The 22,196-nt window shown below is 42.9% G+C and overlaps 1 protein-coding gene across 14 annotated transcripts in view; it reads right to left on the minus strand.

The window, feature by feature from the left end:
* LOC118227346 (receptor-type tyrosine-protein phosphatase eta-like) overlaps positions 1–22,196 on the minus strand; it is a 43,139-nt gene that overhangs the window by 15,295 nt on the left and 5,648 nt on the right. For 2 of the 14 annotated variants that reach the window (XM_035417693.1, XM_035417692.1), the window contains exons 2-12: positions 9,772–9,793; positions 9,137–9,340; positions 7,949–8,209; positions 6,522–6,782; positions 5,513–5,773; positions 4,504–4,764; positions 3,512–3,772; positions 2,505–2,765; positions 1,062–1,322; positions 624–890; positions 114–380 (exon numbers count right to left, since the gene is read on the minus strand). In XM_035417693.1, the coding sequence (XP_035273584.1) occupies positions 114–380; positions 624–890; positions 1,062–1,322; positions 2,505–2,765; positions 3,512–3,772; positions 4,504–4,764; positions 5,513–5,773; positions 6,522–6,782; positions 7,949–8,209; positions 9,137–9,340; positions 9,772–9,793 (2,587 nt within the window). Of the gene's footprint in view, positions 1–113; positions 381–623; positions 891–1,061; positions 2,350–2,504; positions 2,766–3,511; positions 3,773–4,503; positions 4,765–5,512; positions 5,774–6,521; positions 6,783–7,948; positions 8,210–9,136; positions 9,341–9,771; positions 9,794–22,196 lie in introns of those variants that run through there. The other 12 variants (XM_035417697.1, XM_035417694.1, XM_035417695.1 and 9 more) reach the window with 12 other exon arrangements.

The following is a 22,196-nucleotide window of genomic DNA, read 5'->3' on the forward strand; positions in this document are numbered from 1 at the left end:
ATGTTCCCATTAAAGAAAGAATTCAAAGGTGCATGTTTTTAAATATAAGAAGACTGCAAACCATCACGGGCTTTAGCAGCCAGCAGGGAACAGGCCATCTCAGGTGAACTCACCAGTGTACACAGGAAGGTGGACACTTGTGCTTCTCAGGTTCTGAGGTCCCATAGTCTCCAGGGTAATGCTGTATTCTGTCCCGGGGGACAGGGGGGAGAGGGTGACATTGTTCTCTGAAACACTGATGTGGTTCCAATCACTGCGGCTCTGGTAGCTGATGTTGTAGCTGATCCCCGTAAGTCCATCCATGCCCAGAGGGGTCTTCCATGTGACTGAGATGGAGTAATTTGTTTGATTTGTTTTAATGGATTGAGGTGGGTTGGGTTCTGCAGGAACACACACACAAAGACAAGTGAAACATATGCTTATGAACTACTGTTATATCACCTTAATAAAAAGGAAAGGTTTTATCAATGTAAATTCTGACCTAAAATAGAGCAGCATGCTCCATATTTCTCAGACAGGACACTACTATTCATGCAGTTATTTTCAATCAACTCCATTGCAAGACAAAAAATGTTGTAATGCCACGAATTTGTTTGATAACACATGGCTTGTTCATCACTTACTAGTGGCAAATTGGAAAATGTCAGAAGTGTTTTTGAAAGATCCAGCGACTGAAGTCACAGTAATGTCGTAGATCCTCCCGGGGCTCAATCCAGAAATGTTGGCTTCCATTCCAGTTGTACTTAGATTTTTTTGAATTTGGGGGGCAGAGTTTGTCAGGTTCAGGTTTACCTCATAAGAGGTAGCACTGGCCTTCCCTAGCTGTTCCCAGGCAATGCCCAGGCTGCTATTTCCTGTTTGCTTAGACACAATCACCACTTTCTCTGGCCCTGTTGCCGTAGACACAGAAAAATGTTGTGAGCCACGTGGTTCAGACGTCACATCTCTACCAACAGAATGGCCACATTGCACACCGGTGCTGATCAAACACTTACAAAAAAGACAAGTCTACACTGAAGTTTTGAATTAAGCAGAAATGCACCACCTGGTGGTAGACTTACTTGTGTACTGAGTCTCACTGACAGAACCTCCTGCAGTTTGATTATCTGCAGCAACCGCAACAACTCTGAACACATACTGAGCTCCAGCGGTCAGACCGGTTATGACCACAGACGTTTCATTGGTGGTTTTACTCATAGATACAGTGCTCTCACCCCACTCTACTCTATAAAATGAGCTATTTCCCTGCGGCGCAGTCCAGCTCAAAGACACAGTTTCCGTGGTGACGTGAGTGACAGAGAGGTTGCTGATGACATCAGGTTCTGTGCGTGAAAGAGAGGGGGAGGTGGGGGTGGCAGGCTTACATTAAATATTTTAAAAAATTGATTAATTCCAGCTTGAATTCAACAACCATCATTGCAGCAGATTCACATTTTGCATTTGATTTTGCAACTTTCCAAATATCTAAAAAGTTGATTTTATATACTGGAATATAAAAAATCACATATTGTAGTTCTACTGGAACACAGGATAATGGTCGTGATCTCAGGCTCAACAACATCCTGCAGCCATTTGTTCATCCACACATAGCATGTAGCTCAGCTTCCTGTCCAATTATTGGTCATAATCATGTGTAAGAACACTTGTCACCACCACTGTTTACATGTTTTAAAAAGATACCACACCACTGCTAGGCCAAGAATTACCTGTTGCAGGTTTCCTGAATTCAACTTTGTAGTTTGTCACACTTTTGTAATTTGTTGGAGCTTGTGATTTTGTTCAACTTTATTTAACCAGAAAGGTTACCCCAAGAACTTTTAAAGTGATTACATTTCCAGTGACACCCCAGGGGAATCGAGATGGGTGGGAAATGTAAAGGATTGTTCACTCAGTCATTTGAGAGGGGGGCAACTTTGAGGCCAGTTTTGGAATTGGACAAGGACACTGAAGTTAAAACACTTGTTTTATGATAAATGGTATTATATCTCAAGTGACTAAAGTAAATCAGGAGTTACGTTTTCAACCCGTTTCCCCATTTTGTAAGAACTTCAGTTTACTGTCTCACCCCCAAAGGAAGCACTTCCCAAATTACAATGAAACCATCACTGCACTGGGGTACTGGCTGTTCTACTTGGTCCACAGAGAAGCCTGTCCTCTACTGGCACACCAACACCACTTCTAAAACAGAATTGCCCTGCTTAGCTTCAGCTGTGTGGCAAAAGAGGACCACAGGGAGGTATGGGCACTGAAGAATGATTTGACCCACTAATTTATAAAAAAGCTAAGAAGGCACTATGATTTTCTTTACACGTGAGGAGCAATTTACAATGAGCAAAAAATGTGTAATAAATGAGTAAAGCAATGCTTGCTTAAACACTTGCTTTGTTAGCAACTGTTAAAGACGACACAAAAAGCCTGAATATTGAATAGCCTCTCAGAAAACTTTGATACAAGATTTTGCTTTCCGCACAACATGAGCACCTTTCCTGCAATAGTAGACTTACTTGTGTACTGAGTCTTACTGACAGAATCTCCCGCAGTTTGATTATCTGCAGCAACCGCAACAACTCTGAACACATACTGAGCTCCAGCGGTCAGACCGGTTATGACCACAGACGTTTGTTCGGTGGTTTTATTCACAGATACAGTGCTGTTATTCCACCCTACTCTATAAAATGAGCTATTTCCCTCCGGCTCAGTCCAGTTCAAAGACACAGTTTCTGTGGTGACGTGAGTGACAGAGAGGTTCCTGATGACATCAGGTCCTGTGCGTGCAAGAGAGGGGGAGGGGGAGAAAAAATGAATAAAATGGACAGAATGTGTGCATACTTCTCATTGGTTCCCTTAAGCCGGCTCTGAGCAGAGTACAGGTCACCTCAGTATTGAGCTCAGTTGCTGCTGCAGTGCTATCACAGTCTAGATTTGCACCACAGTGCAGTGCCACAGCTGATGAACTAACTGAATCTGCTACATTATAGCATGCAAGCACTAACTGGGCACCGTCATAACAGACAAAGAGGCTGTTTGAGCAAGTGCCCTCAATGTGCTGTGAGGGGTCTGGGAGGGGAACCATTCTCTATAACTGCCTTTTGTGTCAGTTTTATTATTTCACTTATGTTATTAATGGAAAATGTGTTCCAATGCACAGCTGCTTAAACCACACAGCTATCAACTCACTGCAGATATATTAGAGGGCTGAGGGGAGAACAGAACCCTGGTAACACAGAAAAGATGATCTGAACTGGCTGTGGTAATTACCAATGACAGAATCACATGGAGCAATACAGCCAGCTAGTACAATCATTCCAACAAGGAGTTCACACAGTGCTGCTACCATGCTGTGTTTCAAGGTACGCAGTATGGAATGAACAGCTTGAAGCAATACTGAAACTAACTAGATAGCAACATTAGCAGTCCTCTTTTATCAAAATAGCTGTAATGTTACAAAAAAGACAAGTCGACATTGAAGCTTTGAATTAAGCAGAAATGCACCACCTGGTGGTAGACTTACTTGTGTACTGAGTCTCACTGACAGAACCTCCTGCAGTTTGATTATCTGCAGCAACTGCAAGAACTCTGAACACATACTGAGCTCCAGCAGTCAGACCGGTTACGACCACAGACGTTTCATTGGTGGTTTTACTCATAGATACAGTGTTGTCATCCCACTCTACTCTATAAAATGAGCTATTTCCCTCCGGCTCAGTCCAGTTCAAAGACACAGTTGCCGTGGTGACGTCAGTGACAGAGAGGTTCTTGATGACATTGGGTCCTGTGCGTGCAAGAGAGGGGGAGAAAAAATGAATAAAATGGACGAAATGTGTGCATACTTCTCATTGGTTCCCTTAAGCCGGCTCTGAGCAGAGTACAGGTCACCTCAGTATTGAGCTCAGTTGCTGCTGCAGTGCTATCACAGTCTAGATTTGCACCACAGTGCACAGTGCCACAGCTGATGAACTAACTGAATCTGCTACATTATAGCATGCAAGCACTAACTGGGCACTGTCATAACAGACAAAGAGGCTGTTTGAGCAAGTGCCCTCAATGTGCTGGGAGGGGAACCATTCTCTATAATTGCCTTTTGTGTCAGTTTTATTATTTCACTTATGTTATTCATGTAAAATGTGTTCCAATGCACAGCTGCTTAAACCACACAGCTATCAACTCACTGCAGATATATTAGAGGGCTGAGGGGAGAACAGAACCCTGGTAACACAGAAAAGATTATCTGAACTGGCTGTGGTAATTACCAATGACAGAATCACATGGAGCAATACAGCCAGCTAGTACAATCATTCCAACAAGGAGTTCACACAGTGCTGCTACCATGCTGTGTTTCAAGGTACGCAGTATGGAATGAATAGCTTGAAGCAATACTGAAACTAACTAGCTAGCAACATTAGCAGTCCTCTTTTATCAAAATAGCTGTAATGTTACAAAAAAGACAAGTCTACATTCAAGTTTTGAATTAAGCAGAAATGCACCACCTGGTGGTAGACTTACTTGTGTACTGAGTCTTATTGACAGAATCTCCTGCAGTTTGATTATCTGCAGCAACTGCAAGAACTCTGAACACATACTGAGCTCCAGCGGTTAGACCGGTTATGACCACAGACGTTTCATTGGTGGTTTTATTCACAGGTACAGTGTTGTCATCCCACTCTACTCTATAAAACGAGCTATTTCCCTCCGGCTCAGTCCAGTTCAAAGACACAGTTTCCGTGGTGAAGTGAGTGACAGAGAGGTTCCTGATGACATCAGGTCCTGTGCGTGCAAGAGAGGGGGAGGGGGAGAAAAAATGAATAAAATGGACGAAATGTGTGCATACTTCTCATTGGTTCCCTTAAGCCGGCTCTGAGCAGAGTACAGGTCACCTCAGTATTGAGCTCAGTTGCTGCTGCAGTGCTATCACAGTCTAGATTTGCACCACAGTGCGCAGTGCCACAGCTGATGAACTAACTGAATCTGGTACGTTATAGCATGCAAGCACTAACTGGGCACCGTCATAACAGACAAAGAGGCTGTTTGAGCAAGTGCCCTCAATGTGCTGTGAGGGGTCTGGGAGGGGAGCCATTCTCTATAACTGCCTTTTGTGTCAGTTTTATTATTTCACTTATGTTATTCATGGAAAATATGTTCCAATGCACAGCTACTTAAACCACACAGCTATCAACTCACTGCAGATATATTAGAGGGCTGAGGGGAGAACAGAACCCTGGTAACACAGAAAAGATGATCTGAACTGGCTGTGGTAATTACCAATGACAGAATCACATGGAGCAATACAGCCAGCTAGTACAATCATTCCAACAAGGAGTTCACACAGTGCTGCTACCATGCTGTGTTTCAAGGTAAGCAGTATGGAATGAATAGCTTGAAGCAATACTGAAACTAACTAGCTAGCAACATTAGCAGTCCTCTTTTGTCAAAATAGCTGTAATGTTACAAAAAAGACAAGTCTACATTCAAGTTTTGAATTAAGCAGAAATGCACCACCTGGTGGTAGACTTACTTGTGTACTGAGTCTTATTGACAGAATCTCCTGCAGTTTGATTATCTGCAGCAACTGCAAGAACTCTGAACACATACTGAGCTCCAGCGGTTAGACCGGTTATGACCACAGACGTTTGTTCTGTGGTTTTATTCACAGATACAGTGCTGTCATCCCACTCTACTCTATAAAACAAGCTATTTCCCTCCGGCTCAGTCCAGTTCAAAGACACAGTTTCCGTGGTGATGTGAGTGACAGAGAGGTTCCTGATGACATCAGGTCCTGTGCGTGCAAGAGAGGGGGAGGGGGAGAAAAAATGAATAAAATGGACGAAATGTGTGCATACTTCTCATTGGTTCCCTTAAGCCGGCTCTGAGCAGAGTACAGGTCACCTCAGTATTGAGCTCAGTTGCTGCTGCAGTGCTATCACAGTCTAGATTTGCACCACAGTGCGCAGTGCCACAGCTGATGAACTAACTGAATCTGGTACGTTATAGCATGCAAGCACTAACTGGGCACCGTCATAACAGACAAAGAGGCTGTTTGAGCAAGTGCCCTCAATGTGCTGTGAGGGGTCTGGGAGGGGAGCCATTCTCTATAATTGCCTTTTGTGTCAGTTTTATTATTTCACTTATGTTATTCATGGAAAATATGTTCCAATGCACAGCTGCTTAAACCACACAGCTATCAACTCACTGCAGATATATTAGAGGGCTGAGGGGAGAACAGAACCCTGGTAACACAGAAAAGATGATCTGAACTGGCTGTGGTAATTACCAATGACAGAATCACATGGAGCAATACAGCCAGCTAGTACAATCATTCAAACAAGGAGTTTACACAGTGCTGCTACCATGCTGTGTTTCAAGGTACGCAGTATGGAATGAATAGCTTGAAGCAATACTGAAACTAACTAGCTAGCAACATTAGCAGTCCTCTTTTGTCAAAATAGCTGTAATGTTACAAAAAAGACAAGTCTACATTCAAGTTTTGAATTAAGCAGAAATGCACCACCTGGTGGTAGACTTACTTGTGTACTGAGTCTCACTGACAGAATCTCCCGCAGTTTGATTATCTGCAGCAACCGCAACAACTCTGAACACATACTGAGCTCCAGCGGTCAGACCGGTTATGTCCACAGACGTTTCATTGGTGGTTTTATTCATAGGTACAGTGTTGTCATCCCACTCTACTCTATAAAATGAGCAATTTCCCTCCGGCTCAGTCCAGCTCAAAGACACAGTTTCCGTGGTGACGTGAGTGACAGAGAGGCTCTTGATGACATTGGGTCCTGTGCGTGCAAGAGAGGGGGAGGGGGTGGGATGGTTATACTACATACGTACAAAAAACTATGAATTCCGGTTAGAATTCAACAACCATCATTGTAATACTTTCAGCCCAGATAATGAAATGACTTTGACCTAACGCTATGTCTGTGGTTATACAGTAGTGTGTTGCAGAAGGAAAAAGGTTGGGAAATGCTGTATTATATCATAACTGAACACCTTTCAATGTTTTTCATACGCAGTTAGTAGATGTATTCGGTCAACTGTCAAAAATGTAGCAAAGGTCAGAGCACTTGACAATGAACAAACACAACACAACAACTGGGTGTAGCAGGAGTTTGTGGTCCTATATGATAGCACAGGACTGCATAGCTCGCAGTGAATGTTAACTCTGAAGCAGCAGTGTGGTGTAGCGGTTAGGGAACTGGGCATGCAACCCAACGGTCGCAGATTTAGTTCCCAGGTAGGACACTGCCATTGTACCTTTGAGAAAGGCACTTCACCTGAATTGCTTCAGTATATCCTACTGGATAAATGTATACTATGTGAAACAAGAGTAAAGGTTGTCTTAAAAAGTCACTCCAGATAAGAGTGTTGACTAAATGCTCATGATATAATGTAACATCATGTTGAAACATCCTGGTTTTAACAATTGGTAGACAGAAATTGCAATGCTAAAAATATGGGGTTGAGTATTCTTTTGGTCTATAGCATCTGTGATAAAGCGACTAGAGTGTTACTAGAACCATGGTGTACTGACTCTCATCAGTAACTTTGCTTCACCAGAGTGTGCCACAATGGCTAATGTGAGCTATGATCAAAGCAAAGTCATTCCCAACATAATTGTCACAATCCTCACAGTCAATCAAGTAATTTCACCAAAATGCTTGTAATAATGTTAAATAGTTTCACAGCAATGCAAGATTAAAAATTCACCAGTTTGTGGGGACATTTTTTCAGTATTGACCATAACAGACAAAATGTACTATACAAATAGACAAACAACATGTAGGTTGGGAACAGGAAGATGAAAGACTTTCCTAAATAACAGATAAGACGATGATGATCTCTTGACTACAACTAGTACAACTGGAACCATACTGTAGAGAAATAAGAGTGATTGATATTTTCAACAGGCTATAATTGTTATGAATTGTTATGGAACACTTACTTGTGTACTGCGTCTCATTGACAGAGCCTCCCTCAGAAAGCCTGTCTTCAGCGACCGCAACAATATAAAAGGTGTACTGAGCTCCAGCGGTCAGACCGGTTATGTCCACAGACGTTTCATTGGTGGTTATATTCATAGATACAGCGCTGTTATTCCACCCTACTCTATAAAATGAGCTATTTCCTTGAGGTGCAGTCCAGCTCAGACGCACAGATGACGTGGTGATTTGAGAGAAGGTGAGACCCCTGATGACATCAGGTTCTGTGTGTGAAAGAGAGGGGGAGGTTGGGGTGGCAGGCTTACATTAAATTCAACAACCATCATTGCAGTACGTTCAGATTTTGCATTAGATTTAGCACACTTATCACATCATATCTGAATATACTGGAATATTTAAAAAAAATTGAACAGTCCAGCTCAGAGGCACAGATGATGTGATGACTGATGATAATTGTTTCATAGGTCCATGGAAACAATTGGTGAACAAATAACATTTTGTACGGGTCTCATAGCGACTGGTTTGAACCTCCATCTTGGCTCTCATCAGCTGACCAGGAGTTCAGAGCTTCAGGACACAACTGACACTCGTTCTGTCGAGGGTAGGTTGGTTTAATTCACCCTTGGATTCCATGGGTCACCACTACATGAATTTATCCCAATGATGGGTAACATCATCGTTAGCATAATTAACTTGCACTAGCGCTTTAGTGATGTCACATCTTTACCTGCTGATTTGGGAATTCTGTTAGCCTGGCCTGCCACTACTGCTCACATTAATCCGATGAGTGCACTTATGTTTCTCCTATACTGCACATTGCTTTGGATAAATATAACGTCACATAATAGAATGTAATGAACCGCCAAGTGCCCACAGGCTACCTGTTCTCATTAGCAAGAGATACAGTCCTCCTTTGAGTGTTGCTAGCTATCTACAGTTTGGACTGTGGAGTATAAAGTAGTCAGTGGGCTATGTGCACAGCAGAGAAGAACACCCCAAAACAGAAAGACTTCCCAAGCTGCCACTGGATCCACTTCATATACCAACCTTGTAATCTTATGCCTGAACAAATAAATATGTCTTCCAAACTCAGTCACACAAAATAAAAAGTTGAGTACACGTACAGCATGTAAAGCAGAGAGGACGGTAGGAGAGCATGTATACGGTATGAGTATGGGAATTCTCCTTACTTGTTGTAAACTGTATGCAGCATTCGATAGGACAGTTCAACGTTAAGTCGTATGATCTTCCAGGCACTAGTCCTGACACATGGAGGTCCTTGCCCTTTGGAGTATTTCTTTGGAGTACCGCCGAAGAGCTCATTGTACAGTCGCTTGCCCCAGATATGATTATTTCAGATGTTGATATTGTTTTATTAAATGTACATCCAGTGCCTAAATAGCAGCAAAAAAAAAAAAAAAATACAGAAAGTCTGTAATATGAGCTTTTACCTCATATTTATGTAGTTTACATAAAATGTATCATAATCATGCAGTCATAGAAGTATATATTTTTTATAATACATATTAATATATAAATCAGTCATACAAACTCTACTTATATTATATTTTTACAGCACATATATTTCTAAAATCCTTAACTGTTATTCCTAATATTGTTTTATAGATTATAATTACAACATGCAGACGCACAAATGAATACACAAACACACGGACACGCACGTGCACACACGCAAACACGTGTACACACAAACGCACAGACACACATGCATGCGTATACACACATACTGTACAGTAACATGCCTACACAGACACATTCTTCAACTGAACTGTGCTTTAGTAATTCTGTAGAAGGGTTTACTTACAGCCTAGCACCCCCTTTGAGACCTAAAAAGGGAAGAAAAACAAAGAGGATATTAATTTCACAAAACAAACGGAATATAAAACCTGAACTATTAAGTGTAATATAATCATTCTACAGTCAAAGCTTTTTTGGTGCCCTTCAGTTGCATATATCAGCTTGCGTGGAACTGTAGTGGCATTACTATGAACAGCAGGGGGTGCCATTTTCCAAAGACAGAGGGATGAGAATGCTACACAGATGCCTAACACAAGTGTGCAGAGCATAAAAAGTTGCAAAATTTTAAAAGGGAAGTTTCAGAAAAAATACAATTGTTTGTTCCTCTCAGAACTTTTGCAGTCATAGTACATGTGTGTTTTTTCTAATATCAGTTTTTAATGTACCCCCAGTTAAAAGAATAAATAACTTCATGTATTTGAACAAAATGAAAAAACATTATGCAAATAATGTATGAGCTAAAAATAATCAAGCATAGCTGTGGACAGGAATTCATTCTTGGGGGGGAGGTTTGGTTGGAGATAGCAAACCAAACAAACACATTTTCCAGGCTTTTTCACGCCTGTCCCTCCACCAGCTACAGTACATACCTGGTATCAACCAAAAACCAACCACACAATCATTACAACCATTTCAAAAATAATTTTTCATCCCAATAGTACAATAGTACTTCTGCTATATTTATCTTTATGTAGAGTATTACTTTCCTTGATATGAATAATACACTTCATTTATTATAATAACATTTCTCTTTTGACATCAGGAATTTCCACATCTTTTTAATAATAAAACATTTGGCAATGATTCTTCTGACAGTTCTGAGTGTGTATTCTCTGGTTACTTTTGTCAGTGGAAATAGCAGAACTCAGATGTCCCTCAGTCTTTAACTTCCGGGTTTGTGAGGAAGCAGCACTGGCAGGCCTAACAGACAAGCTGTCACTCACTCTTTCACACTTAACACTCTTTCGCACGCACGCTGCACTCAAGACCGTGTACGGGGCCTCTCGGGGTGCGAAAGAGATGAAGAGAGGCAGTATGACATATCCCCAAATTTACGGATGTCCATTTGCATTTCACAGGGGAAGCAGCAGGCAACGCCATGGTTAAAGGACCGAAAGTCAGACTGCGATCATTTCCAACTCCTCACACCCAGATTTAGCACAGTTCTGTTCTGTTCTGAAAAAAAAAACATCCTTCCTGTTTTGAGAAGTGCAAGAAAAAGTAAACCATGGTTTTTACAGTCTCTGGGTCCAACGCTATACCATGAGAATATGATTGTTACCGTACTGCAGAAAACAAACGGACAATTAGAGGAGAAAGACGAAAAAGTGAGAACACAGACAGGGGACACTTCCCTCAGGTATAACCCTGTTAGGAAAGGAAGATTGCATTTTCCTTATTTCAACAGTACTACTACTGTACTACTTTGCACTTATTTTCCTTTCTAACTTTTGCTATTGAGGGGAGGAAAGTTTATCAGTTCTTATAGTGCTTTGACTGAAAGATAACCCACATGCTGCAGGAGAAAAGGGGACACGTTGCTTAAACATCACACCTGCAGTCACACCTGCAGACATAAACAGCTTTTCTGTGAACCTCTCCCCGTTCAGTGAGGAATAACGGACACAAAATGACAATGTAACTATGTGCCTCTTGGGTAGCTCAGTCAGCAAAGGCTGTGCTCTGATGGACCCTGTTTTTCAGGATACTGTGTTCTATGAGGTGCCATCCAATTGCACATATCAAAAGAACAGGGGTGTTGGTCCCTGAATTCCCAGTCTGGCTCTTAGACCATTCCTTCATCCCCCTGCCAACCCCCCCTGCCTGCCCCCCCCCGCCCCCCCCCCCCCCCCTCCACCCCACTCAAGTCCTCACAAATCTTGAATCCCCAGATTTCTGCTGCTCTGTACTAAGCTGACATTATTGTTGCATGACTGAATAAATAAATAAATAAATATAGTGCTCCAAACCTGTTCTGCAATCAGTAATCATTTATCACCAAATGAATGAAATATAGGCTTTCATTTTAGGAAATGGAAAAAAAACACTACATGAAGAAAGAAAGATCCGACCATTGACATTAAATTTAAAAAACGAAGGCCCTGAGCTGACATTTCATAACCTCATAACACCGAATACTTCAAGAGTATTCTGAGCGCACTGAACGGCCACCCTAAACCTGCCGGACTGGTTTCTGTTTGTATTGCACACTCTCATTCTGTGCTACAACACTGCTGAAGAACAGCTGTCCATTCAGCATGTGGGCTGAAGAGCCACTATTCCGTAGCGATTCCAGGAAACAATATTTCAGGAAATCGGGAGATCGTGCATAATTTTCATAAAGCCCAGCTCGAAATGTGACCGACACAATGTTGTGTTTTGTCATTCTGCCAAGCTCTTCCCTTACTACCATCCAAGTCTCAGAATTCTTTCTTTTTGTTTGTTTTTTCTTCAATAATTGCATTCCACTGTAATGAGAGCAAAACTGAAAGCACTGAAACAGAGACGCCAGCAGGCCATGGCTTGTCATGAGTCTTTGTGGTGGCAGATATGGCCCGTCCCGATGGGCGATGGTGCAATCGTCAGCTGTACAAATCTGAAGATCTAATTTGGAAAAAGGGAAGTGAAAACTACCCAAAAAATGACTGCCAGGAAGATCAACACCTTCCTCTCAGTAAGAGATAGTGTTTAAACCCACAAAAAATGAAACCCTGAAATGGACTCCTAAGGCTTGGTTTAATCAACATTTGTCCTTAACTTTAATTTTTTATGCCCTCCTCCCCTCCTTTTTATTATTGTCACAAACCTGTGCTGTTGATTCAGGAGAAAAGACTCATGCATGCGCACCCCTCCAAGCTATAGTTTGTGAGCTGCCCCTTCTTATCAAACCGTGGTCTGCGATTCATGCTTGAGCAGACCTGAGTCGGAGCAGGACTCTCCATGCGCAGCTCGATGGTTGGACTTGCAGGTGCCGTATAGAATGTGCAGACACCACTGGTGCGTGATGCGGAACTGCCATCAGGCCACCTGAAACCCTCCCCTCCAGGAGCGCCTGTCACTTTCCTCTGGTGCAGCCTCGTGGTTGAATGTTCATTGCCTGCCCGTTTCCCCAGGAGTCTGCGCTAATTGAACACACCTGTGTTAATTACACCTGGGCTAACGTCTATAGAGGCTTTCTTGCCTTGTGCTCTAGCTCAGTCTCTCTTGCTCTCCCCTGACCTGCTGCCAGCTGTCCTACCCCCCCCCCCAGAAGATGGGGAAGAGCCTGTGTCAGTAGGTTTTTCGTTTCAGTTTTTCTTCGGTGTTTCTGGCTGGCAGTACTCCTACCAGTGGTGCAGAGAACTGAATGGGAACTGAACATGCAGCAACCCTGACCTATTTAGGGAAGTGAGGTCAGTCTGCAACCTCATTTTCCTGTTGGTGTTTTGGGTCCCTGCGATGCGTTATCATAGTTCTTGTTTTTTGTGTTATTATTTTGTGTTTGTGCCCGTGCCTTCTTTTCAACTGGTCTATAAGATGGGCTATAACAGCAAAAGGCACAGTCAGCACTGCCACATGGTAGATTCCATATAAGACCATGGGGCCCATTCATGTTCTAAAACCGTGTTTTACAGGTTGAGTCCCCCAGCAGACCCAACACTTGTTTTTGGAAAATCTGCCAAACTCACTATCCAGTTAAAGTCTGGAACAAAGTTTATTAAATACAGGCCAATTTAAGAATGATTAAATCTAGTCCTTAGGCTTTTGCTTTATATGACCCCTGTTCTATTTGTCTCTCACACAAATCCAAAGCATAGTAATCAGCCCTCCTTATTTGGCTAAGATTGTACAGCATCATTTAGTCAATCAGTTGACCATTATATCCTTATAATAGTAGATTATTAATGAACGGTTTTATGTCCGTGTCTTGTACATACTGACTCATTCTGGAAGCTGGCCATTACTGGCTTTACATAAATACTGGACCCTTTTTCACACTGGTGAAAATGGTGAAAATAACACGAGGAGCACAACATGTACGAGTACATGCACATCAGCTGCACAGTTCCTGGTGCGTGGGCGTGAGTGGCACAGCGGTGTCTCTTTAGAACAACGGCCAAGGAGATTCAAATTTGAGAGAAGGTTACTTCGGGGGAAAAAAAGGAAGCACCACACGTCCTATCAACCTCTTAAAAGCCCCCCAATACAAATACAAATTACTTTCTTGGGTGTGGTTTGATCTGCAATGGAAGTGACTCTTATTTTTTTGTGCCACGGTTTTTATCTGGCCTCCATTGCTTGTCTTGCGTACAAGTCCTGAAAACAAAACACTGCAATAAGGAAGAAGATGGAGGGGTCCACTTAGGGTCCACTTAGCTGCCAAATACGGGCTGTGCGTCAAAGCAGCTTGTCCCCTACCTCTCCCTCCTCCCCGTACCAGAGTTGCTGAACCCTCAATGCCCAGTTAACCAATAATAATAATAATGTGATTCTGAGCATGCAAGGAACTGCAGTTCAACACAGACAGCAACTCACACGTCGAATTTCAGGCCAAAGTGAGAGCAGATGAGTTTGTCATACCATGTTTAACACCACAGCTGTGGCTGGACATGAGACAGAGATAAGAAAAAAAAAACTGTCAAACTGCGAGAAGCTCTTCTCCTTTCTTTGTAGCTCTGACCATCTCAACTGTACAGCCAAAGTACAAAAACCTGAAATTTAAAGTGGTTATATTTGTGTGTATGCTGTACTCGTACTCATAAACATTTAATCTCTAGAGTGAATTTGTAAATGACACATTAGTATGAAAAAACACAAGAAAGTCCCTGATGGTGTTATAGTAATGGGCAGCTTCAAGGCTGGTGCTCAGTGCTGTAGTGTGCCTGTCAGTGCTATTATGTAATGAACCAGTTCACTGTGGTAGCATGTGTATGTTTGTGCGCATTTGTGTGTGTGTGTGTACTTTGTGTGTCTCTCTGTATGCGTTCATGTGTGTGTGTGTTCGTGTGCATGTGTGGGTGTTTCTGTGTGCATTCATAGATGTGTGTGTGTGTGTGTGTGCGTCCGTGCACATTCATGTATGTGTGTGTGTGCGTGTGTGTGTGTCCGTGTGCATTCATGTATGTGTGCGTGCACATTCATGTATGTGTGTGTGTGCATGTGTGTGTGTGTCCGTGTGCATTCATGTATGTGTGTGTGTGTGTGTGTGTGTGAGTGCGTTTGTGTGTGTGCATCTGTGCACATTCATGTATGTGTGTGTGTGTGTGTGTGTCCGTGCGCATTCATGTGTGTGTGTGTGTGTGTGTGTACGCTCCTTGGAGTGAGCCCTTATCAGGCGGTGCAGAAGAGCCAAAGCCCAGGCCTGGCATTCTGTGGCAGGAAGACCCTCCCCTCCACCCACCATCCCGAGCTCCTCCAGGGACCTGCCTTTCAAAGGGAACACGGTCCCTCCCAGCCCATTCTGACAGCGGCCCCAGCTGCCACCCTCCTTCCACAGGCCCACTGCGTACTCTCAGAAGGGCCAGGGCGGGGCACCCAGAAGGGTCTAAGACTCTGATAACAGCAGGGCAGGGCGATATGGCCAAAAGGTCACATCATGATATTTTTCATATTAATGACGGTATTTGGTTTTCCAATACAAATCGCACAAGAAGTAAACTGAAATATACCGGAATTATTGACAAATAAGGATAAAACCAAATCCAGTCGTACATTTCATTATTTCAATTAGGTACATGATCACTGAACCCGCGTGAAATATTAAATAACATTCAAAAGTTGTATAGTAAACATTAAAAAATCCTAATGTGCAACCTCCAGCCCTAGATAAGAACATTCTCCATCACACTTCCACTCCAGTTTCCATTTCTCCATCTGCAGGCACAGAAGTAGTGAAGCTATTCATTCTACACCCTGTTCTTTAAGCTGGGTGTGACCCCACAAAATTCATAGTTTTGTGTTCAGGTTGTGTCTCTCACAAAAGCTGCAGTAAATCCTGGGCCGTGTTAAAGACTCAGTAGCGTATTAAGTGTTTAGTATAGTGTTAAGTTATTTGCTAGTACAGCGTTAAGCGTATCAAGCCAACATCATGACAGACTTGACAGACTGCCCGTCTGTTAGGAGAAAATAAAATTTCAGCATCTCTCAGGACTGATTTATTACATCTACCCACACAGCCATGATGCGTCTTCTCTTTTCTGAGAAAAACCAAATGAACACTGGGAAAGAGAAGGGTTTCAAAAATAATCACCTTACAGTGATATAATAAAGATAAATACACCTTCCACTAATTGTGGCCAAACACTGGACCTTCTGTTCAAATCATTTGAATTTCCACAATGTAGTAAAACTGGATTTCCTCAATCTGGTGTATTTCCTCTTTCATATTATTACCAAAAGTGTGCATTTTATTTTGCAAAACAAATGTAGAGTCACAGACCTCATCAAAAGACCTGATATGGTGCATGGTTAACTAAAGCCCTATTGTTTCCTCCAGGTGTGAACTGTATTTATACCTGTAATAGAAATTTCATTATAACCCATTCCACTGTCTGTAAAGGCCAAGATAACCCCGATGTTGGGAGTCAGCAGCTTCATGTACTAAACCCCTCAAATAAATGGATGTGCCACTATTTCTCACTGGAAACGGACCGAACAGTGCTGAGCGCAAAATAAAATATTCATGAGCTGAGACTGTTGCTATAGTATAAACTGACAAAAAAGTGCTTTCATGAGTCTAATGAGATGGCTCAACCTATAAAAGCAGTGGTTTAGTGTAGTGGTTTCAAATCCTTGTGGCAGTGCCCACTGTAGCTGGCAGGCCTCACGTATTGAGTTGCATTACCTTGCCCAGGGAGGGAGGGATTTTGTGGGTTTTTCCACACCTCATGGAACAATAGCAACTCTTCTCGTAACCTGACTGCCAGCAGTCAGCCTGCAACAACTGTGCTCGAAGTGAGAGATGTGGTGACTGGCAGCATGTGGTTCTCAGAGATTGCCCCAATTTACAGAAAATTTTGCAGTGTTCAGACAGGGCAGTCCAGCTCAATAGAAAATACAACAATACGGGAAAAACTGGATAGTGATGCAGCTCATCAAGACAAAACAGGTATGTGTTGGTTGACTTGAACATATTTATAGCATGTCCTTATGTTTACAGTATTTTAGACAAATAACACAAGAACTACCATGCCTTTGCTGTAAGTGACTTCTGTGTACCGTCCTGTGCATATAAACAGTTACTCACTGTGGCTCCCTCATGTTTTTTGTTCTTGACACAAGACGTTTTGAGAAACAAACAAAAAAAAAGGTTATTCTGTGGCCCTGAGTGACCTGTCTTGGCCTGGCCGCCATGGCAACGTTACAGTGGAATAAATATTGATGTGATTTGACCCTCTTGGGGCCAGAGCTGTGTCTGTGGACTATTGCCTGCTCGTTCTCACAATCTTCACAGCAAACCCCTGGGACTCCCATACTATCTTGGCCTTTGGAGGGAATGTTAATGCATTTGCAGCATAAACAAACTGCTGGTTTATCTAGAATCTTCCAGATTGCTAATTGTAGGAGCTGGTTGCCATTGGTCTTCTCTCTGATTTGTAAGTTTTGACCAAGTAGGTCAAAACTTACAAATTCCACACTTCCATTTCCCTCTTTGCATATTACCTCAGGCAGGTCCTTAAACACCCACAGCACTACTTACTACACCTCTGCAGTCATTTTGAAAAATAATAATAATAATAATAATTTTGGTTTGCTGCTATAGTACAAGCAGACCATTAAATGTATTCACCCTGGAGATTTGATGCAGTGCAGAGAGGAAGCTGTTCTAAGAAAAGCATACCACAACTGTAAAACTCGAGTCAGCTGAGTCACACACTGCTGAAGTTCTGATCAAGTGCCATTGGAAGCCTGCAGTTACATGAGCTGCTTGGTATGTTGCCATAGGCAAGTACATTTCTCATCCACTGAAAATAATAACATCTATTAAACGACTGGAAATTCCTGCATTCCTCGGAACTGCGAATCTACATTCATTCTTGCATCTCTATGGTATAGTGCGCTCTGGTCTATTCTCTCTATACCTCAATGCTACACTGCCCTAACGCCCTGTGCACACAACAATCTGGTATAGAATAATTCATTATTTGCTGAAAAATTTAAAAAAATGTTCTGCCTCCTTTGTTATCCTAATTATTATAATAATAACATACATTATTATAAGAATAACACTTTTTAAAAAATCAATATTACCAGCAAGGGAGAAAACAGGGCGTGTTAGTCAAACTCCAGTCTGCTTTGTGAGCTGCTTATCCGGAACATTTAAAGGTGGTCATGATGTAATCAGCTAAGGGCACTAGAAAGGAGAGACCACAGTGCTCAAACTCAGCTTCCTGCCTAAAGAACTTTTTTTCACTTTTCTCTTTTGAGGCGCAGAACGCAGGAAAGGCCTGGAGAATGTCACAGGAAGTTTTCTCAATATACATACTTTCATGGAATTACAACAAGCATTTACACAAATGTACTGCATAACATCTATTGTAAAAATACAGTACGCCAAAATCACAGAAGGTTCAGTTTCGGAAAACTGCCAATCAGTCAGAAGAGATCAATCCACTTTTATCCACTTAAATGGTTTTCGCACAGCACGTCACAGTGATCATTTCCCATAGGCAATCAAACAACCCCATTACATCACATTACATTACAGGCATTTGGCAGACGCTCTTATCCATAGCGACGTACAACAAAGTGTATAACCATAACCAGGAACAAGTATGACGAAACCCCTAGAGAGAAGTATCGGTCCAAGTGCAGGGAACAACCGCATAGTTCAACTTGGACCCTGAAGGTTAAACTGATTAACACTAACACAACGAGAACGGCAACAACGCAGTCTATGGAAGAAATACAAGCAGCAGTTAAGACAGTTAATGTACCTAAGTCACCTACGAAACAGCTGCCTAATTACAACCCTAAGCTTACAGTCATTTATAGGGGGGTAGGGAGGGATGGGGAGAGGTGCAGCCTGAAGAGGTGAGTCTTCAGTCGTCGTTTGAAATGGGTCAGTGTCTCAGCTGTTCTGACCTCCATGGGGAGGTCATTCCACCATCGTGGGGCCAGAACAGACAGGAGACGTGTTCTGGAAGTGCAGGTGCGAAGAGGGGGAGGTGCTAGGCATCCTGAGGCAGCAGAACGGAGGGATCTGGCTGGCATGTAGGGCTTGAATATCTTGTGGAGGTATGCTGGGGCTGATCCCTTGACTGCCTGACTACCCCAAAAACCAATTTTATCCAATGTGGAAACAAATGTATGATTTATCCTTGGCTTGATGCCACATTGGTGGGGTATAGAAAATGGAGGGATACAGAGGCTGTTCATTTAAACACTAAATACAAGCATACAAAGCAGGCACCTCACACTGCAGATCAGCATGGCTGCACTGACTTTTTCTGGATTCCATTCAAAAAGCAGCATATTTAGGCCTTTGGAAGCAAGGTGCATGGAAACTTTAGCCAATCAAGGACTTGGATTACTGATGGACCGGCTTATCCACAGGCAAATGAATGAAGCATTGAGATGTTATAGACTGACTCACATCTGTTTAACGATAATTAAGATAGCATTAGTACTTAGCAGATGAGCTCTACATAAAGTATTATTTAAAAGAAAAATGCATATGAAGACCATCACATGGAGGCAAGATGGAGGCTCAGAGAGAAACAGATCTGGAAGGTAGAAGTAGATGTGCCAAACAGAGGCTAAGAGAAACAGGTGGAGGCAAAGAGATGCAGATGGTGACAGATGGAAGGAGAGAGAGGCAGACGAAAGAAAAGAGAGTAAGACTGATGCAGAGAAACACATAGATGGAGGACAGAAGATGTGGATGGAGGCAAACAGGCCGGTGAATCAGACCATAGAGGCTCATGTGGCAGCGGACAGCAGTGCTCTGCAGCTACACCCAAAAAAACACCATTAATGTCATCGGCAGCACAACAGCGAGTGTGGTGGTAATGTTGTGGTTAACGCTCTAGCAACCCCAGGACCTGCTCCACCCACTCTGACTCTGCAGATAAGAGCTGTTCCCTCAGGGACCGCTTCATGACTATAGCCTGCGGTATGACAAGTTAAATTGCTCCAGAGCCCTACCACCTCATTAACAACCTTTCACAACACACAGCTTAAAACACTTCCTGTGTTTGCTGCTCAAATACCACCAGTGTCCTGGAAGCTACCTGTATGTCAGAATCTTTCCTTCATGCATCTTACATGCATCCCTGAAACAGGGTGTGCAGCTCAACAGACCCCATTTCTCTCCCCGTTGTATGAGCCACAGTGTGCACACATAGAACTGGTGTCTGAGCCACTAATGAAACAGGGACTGCAGCTCCTGAAATTGAAGAGAATCCACAGGGTCTACATGTAAAAATGAACAGTTTCACTGTCTTTACTGCACGCCCTGAGGGCAGCTGCATCTTCAGTCATTTCATCACACTGTTACTTCAAAGAGGCACTGGCTTCAGTCCAAATACAACACTGTTTTTTTTCTCTTTCACTTAATGGCTTGAATTCCTAATTTCCTTTGACTGTGTTCCTCAAGCCCTTTCAGAAAGAATCCATTCTTTAGGACTAAAATAACATCCTCATAATTCTCTGCACACCCAAGAAAATCCTGATAACATACAGAGGATCTTTCAAATACCCACCCTTGGGGGTTCTGAACTGCACCCCTGATTTGATCTCGCATTTAGCACAAATAAAAGAGGACAACCACACCCAGCATCAAGGGTACCGTATGGCGTCCAACTAATGCACACAAATCATTGCATGTACTGTCTAGCCGTCAGAACTTTGACTTATGATGCACAGAGCTCTCCTGATACATTGCTTTGTGTGGACAACTTCACAGTACACTGAATGAAATCTTATATATCACATTATAGGTGATACATTTCTGAAGAACTATATACTATATCATTTGGAGACTGCAGTTAGACACCCAAACATCACACCCATGTTGTTGAACATGCTTGCTGAACATCTCATTCCAGAACCATGGACATTTATACGGAGTTGGCCCACCTTTATGCTGTAACAACCTCCACTAGATTATGGAACATGATGAGCCACAAGAGGACATTGAGCCACAAGAGCCAAATTTTATGAAGCTCCTGATGAGCAGTTCTTGTGCTAACGTTGCTTCCGGAGGCAGTGTGGAACTGGCAGGCGTGAGTGTTGCAATCAACGCCATATACGATTTTCACGTGCTACGTGCTTCAGCACTCCAGTCCTGTTCTGTGAGCTTGTGTGACCTACCGCTTCATGGCTGAGCTGTTGTTGCTCCTACACATTTCCAGTTCACAATAACAGCACTTACAGTTCACCCTGGCAGTTCTAGCAGGGCAGAAATTTGACTAACTGACTTGTTGGAAAAGTGGTATCCTATGACAGTGCCACATTGAAAGTCACTGAGCTCTTCAGTAAGACCCACTCTACTGCTAATGCTTGTCTATGGATATTGCATGGCTGTATGCTTGATTTGATGCAACTGTTAGCAAAGGGTGTGGCTGAAGTAACCAAACCTAATAATTAGAAGGGGTGTCCACATACATTTGGCCAAGTAGTGTACTTGTAGGGATATGTGTTAGTACTGTACCCAGAAGCCTACACAACTTAACAATCAGTCTATAAGTGGACATACAGTATTTGGCTAATGAATCCAACACAACTATGTTAGTAGATCACAGTTAATTATTCATTTATTGTAAAAAAAAATGTAACTGTTGATTTTAGGCCGATGGGTCAAAAGTCCCATTTAAAACACTAGCGTGGGCATGATGGCACTGTGCAGTCAAGCTCTCTGGACAGCAGCCTAACACATGACTGGCATTTATCCATGGCATCAATCACAGCGGGAATGATGGGAGCGGCCTCCGCCTGCCCCCTCTGCTTAAGGAGCATTTGGGGGGGGGGGCACAAATTCCTGCTCCAGCTTCTGCCCCGCGGCCCCGCCCACCCCCTCCTATCTGCAGCTCGATCTGGACCTATGGAAATCAGGGCTGGTGTTCGCTGGCCGAGCTGCTCTGCAGGCTTCAGCTGACTGCAGTGACTAACAGCAGATCCTTATCAGGCGGAACTGGAACCAGTCACCCCCCCCCGACCCCACCCCCTCTGCTTCCCGTTTGGATTTCGGTCATGACCGCTTAAAAGTACATGCAAAAACACAGTACACTGCAAAGTAGCCATTTGCATGAGGAATATAATATGGATTTGACTCCCCAATGGCCCACGCGTTCCCAAAAAGAAAGGACTGGACTGTAAGTAGGCTGCTTTAAGCCTCGATAAAAAGCTGCAAGCCCTAACTCCTCCCCATCATTAAATTGCCCTGACGGGCAAAGTGTGAAAGTTCATTCAACTGCAACGCACAGGACATCTTAATTCAATATTATATTCTTT

The sequence above is a fragment of the Anguilla anguilla genome, chromosome 5 (assembly GCF_013347855.1).
Source record: "Anguilla anguilla isolate fAngAng1 chromosome 5, fAngAng1.pri, whole genome shotgun sequence".
Taxonomy (NCBI): Eukaryota; Metazoa; Chordata; class Actinopteri; order Anguilliformes; family Anguillidae; genus Anguilla; species Anguilla anguilla.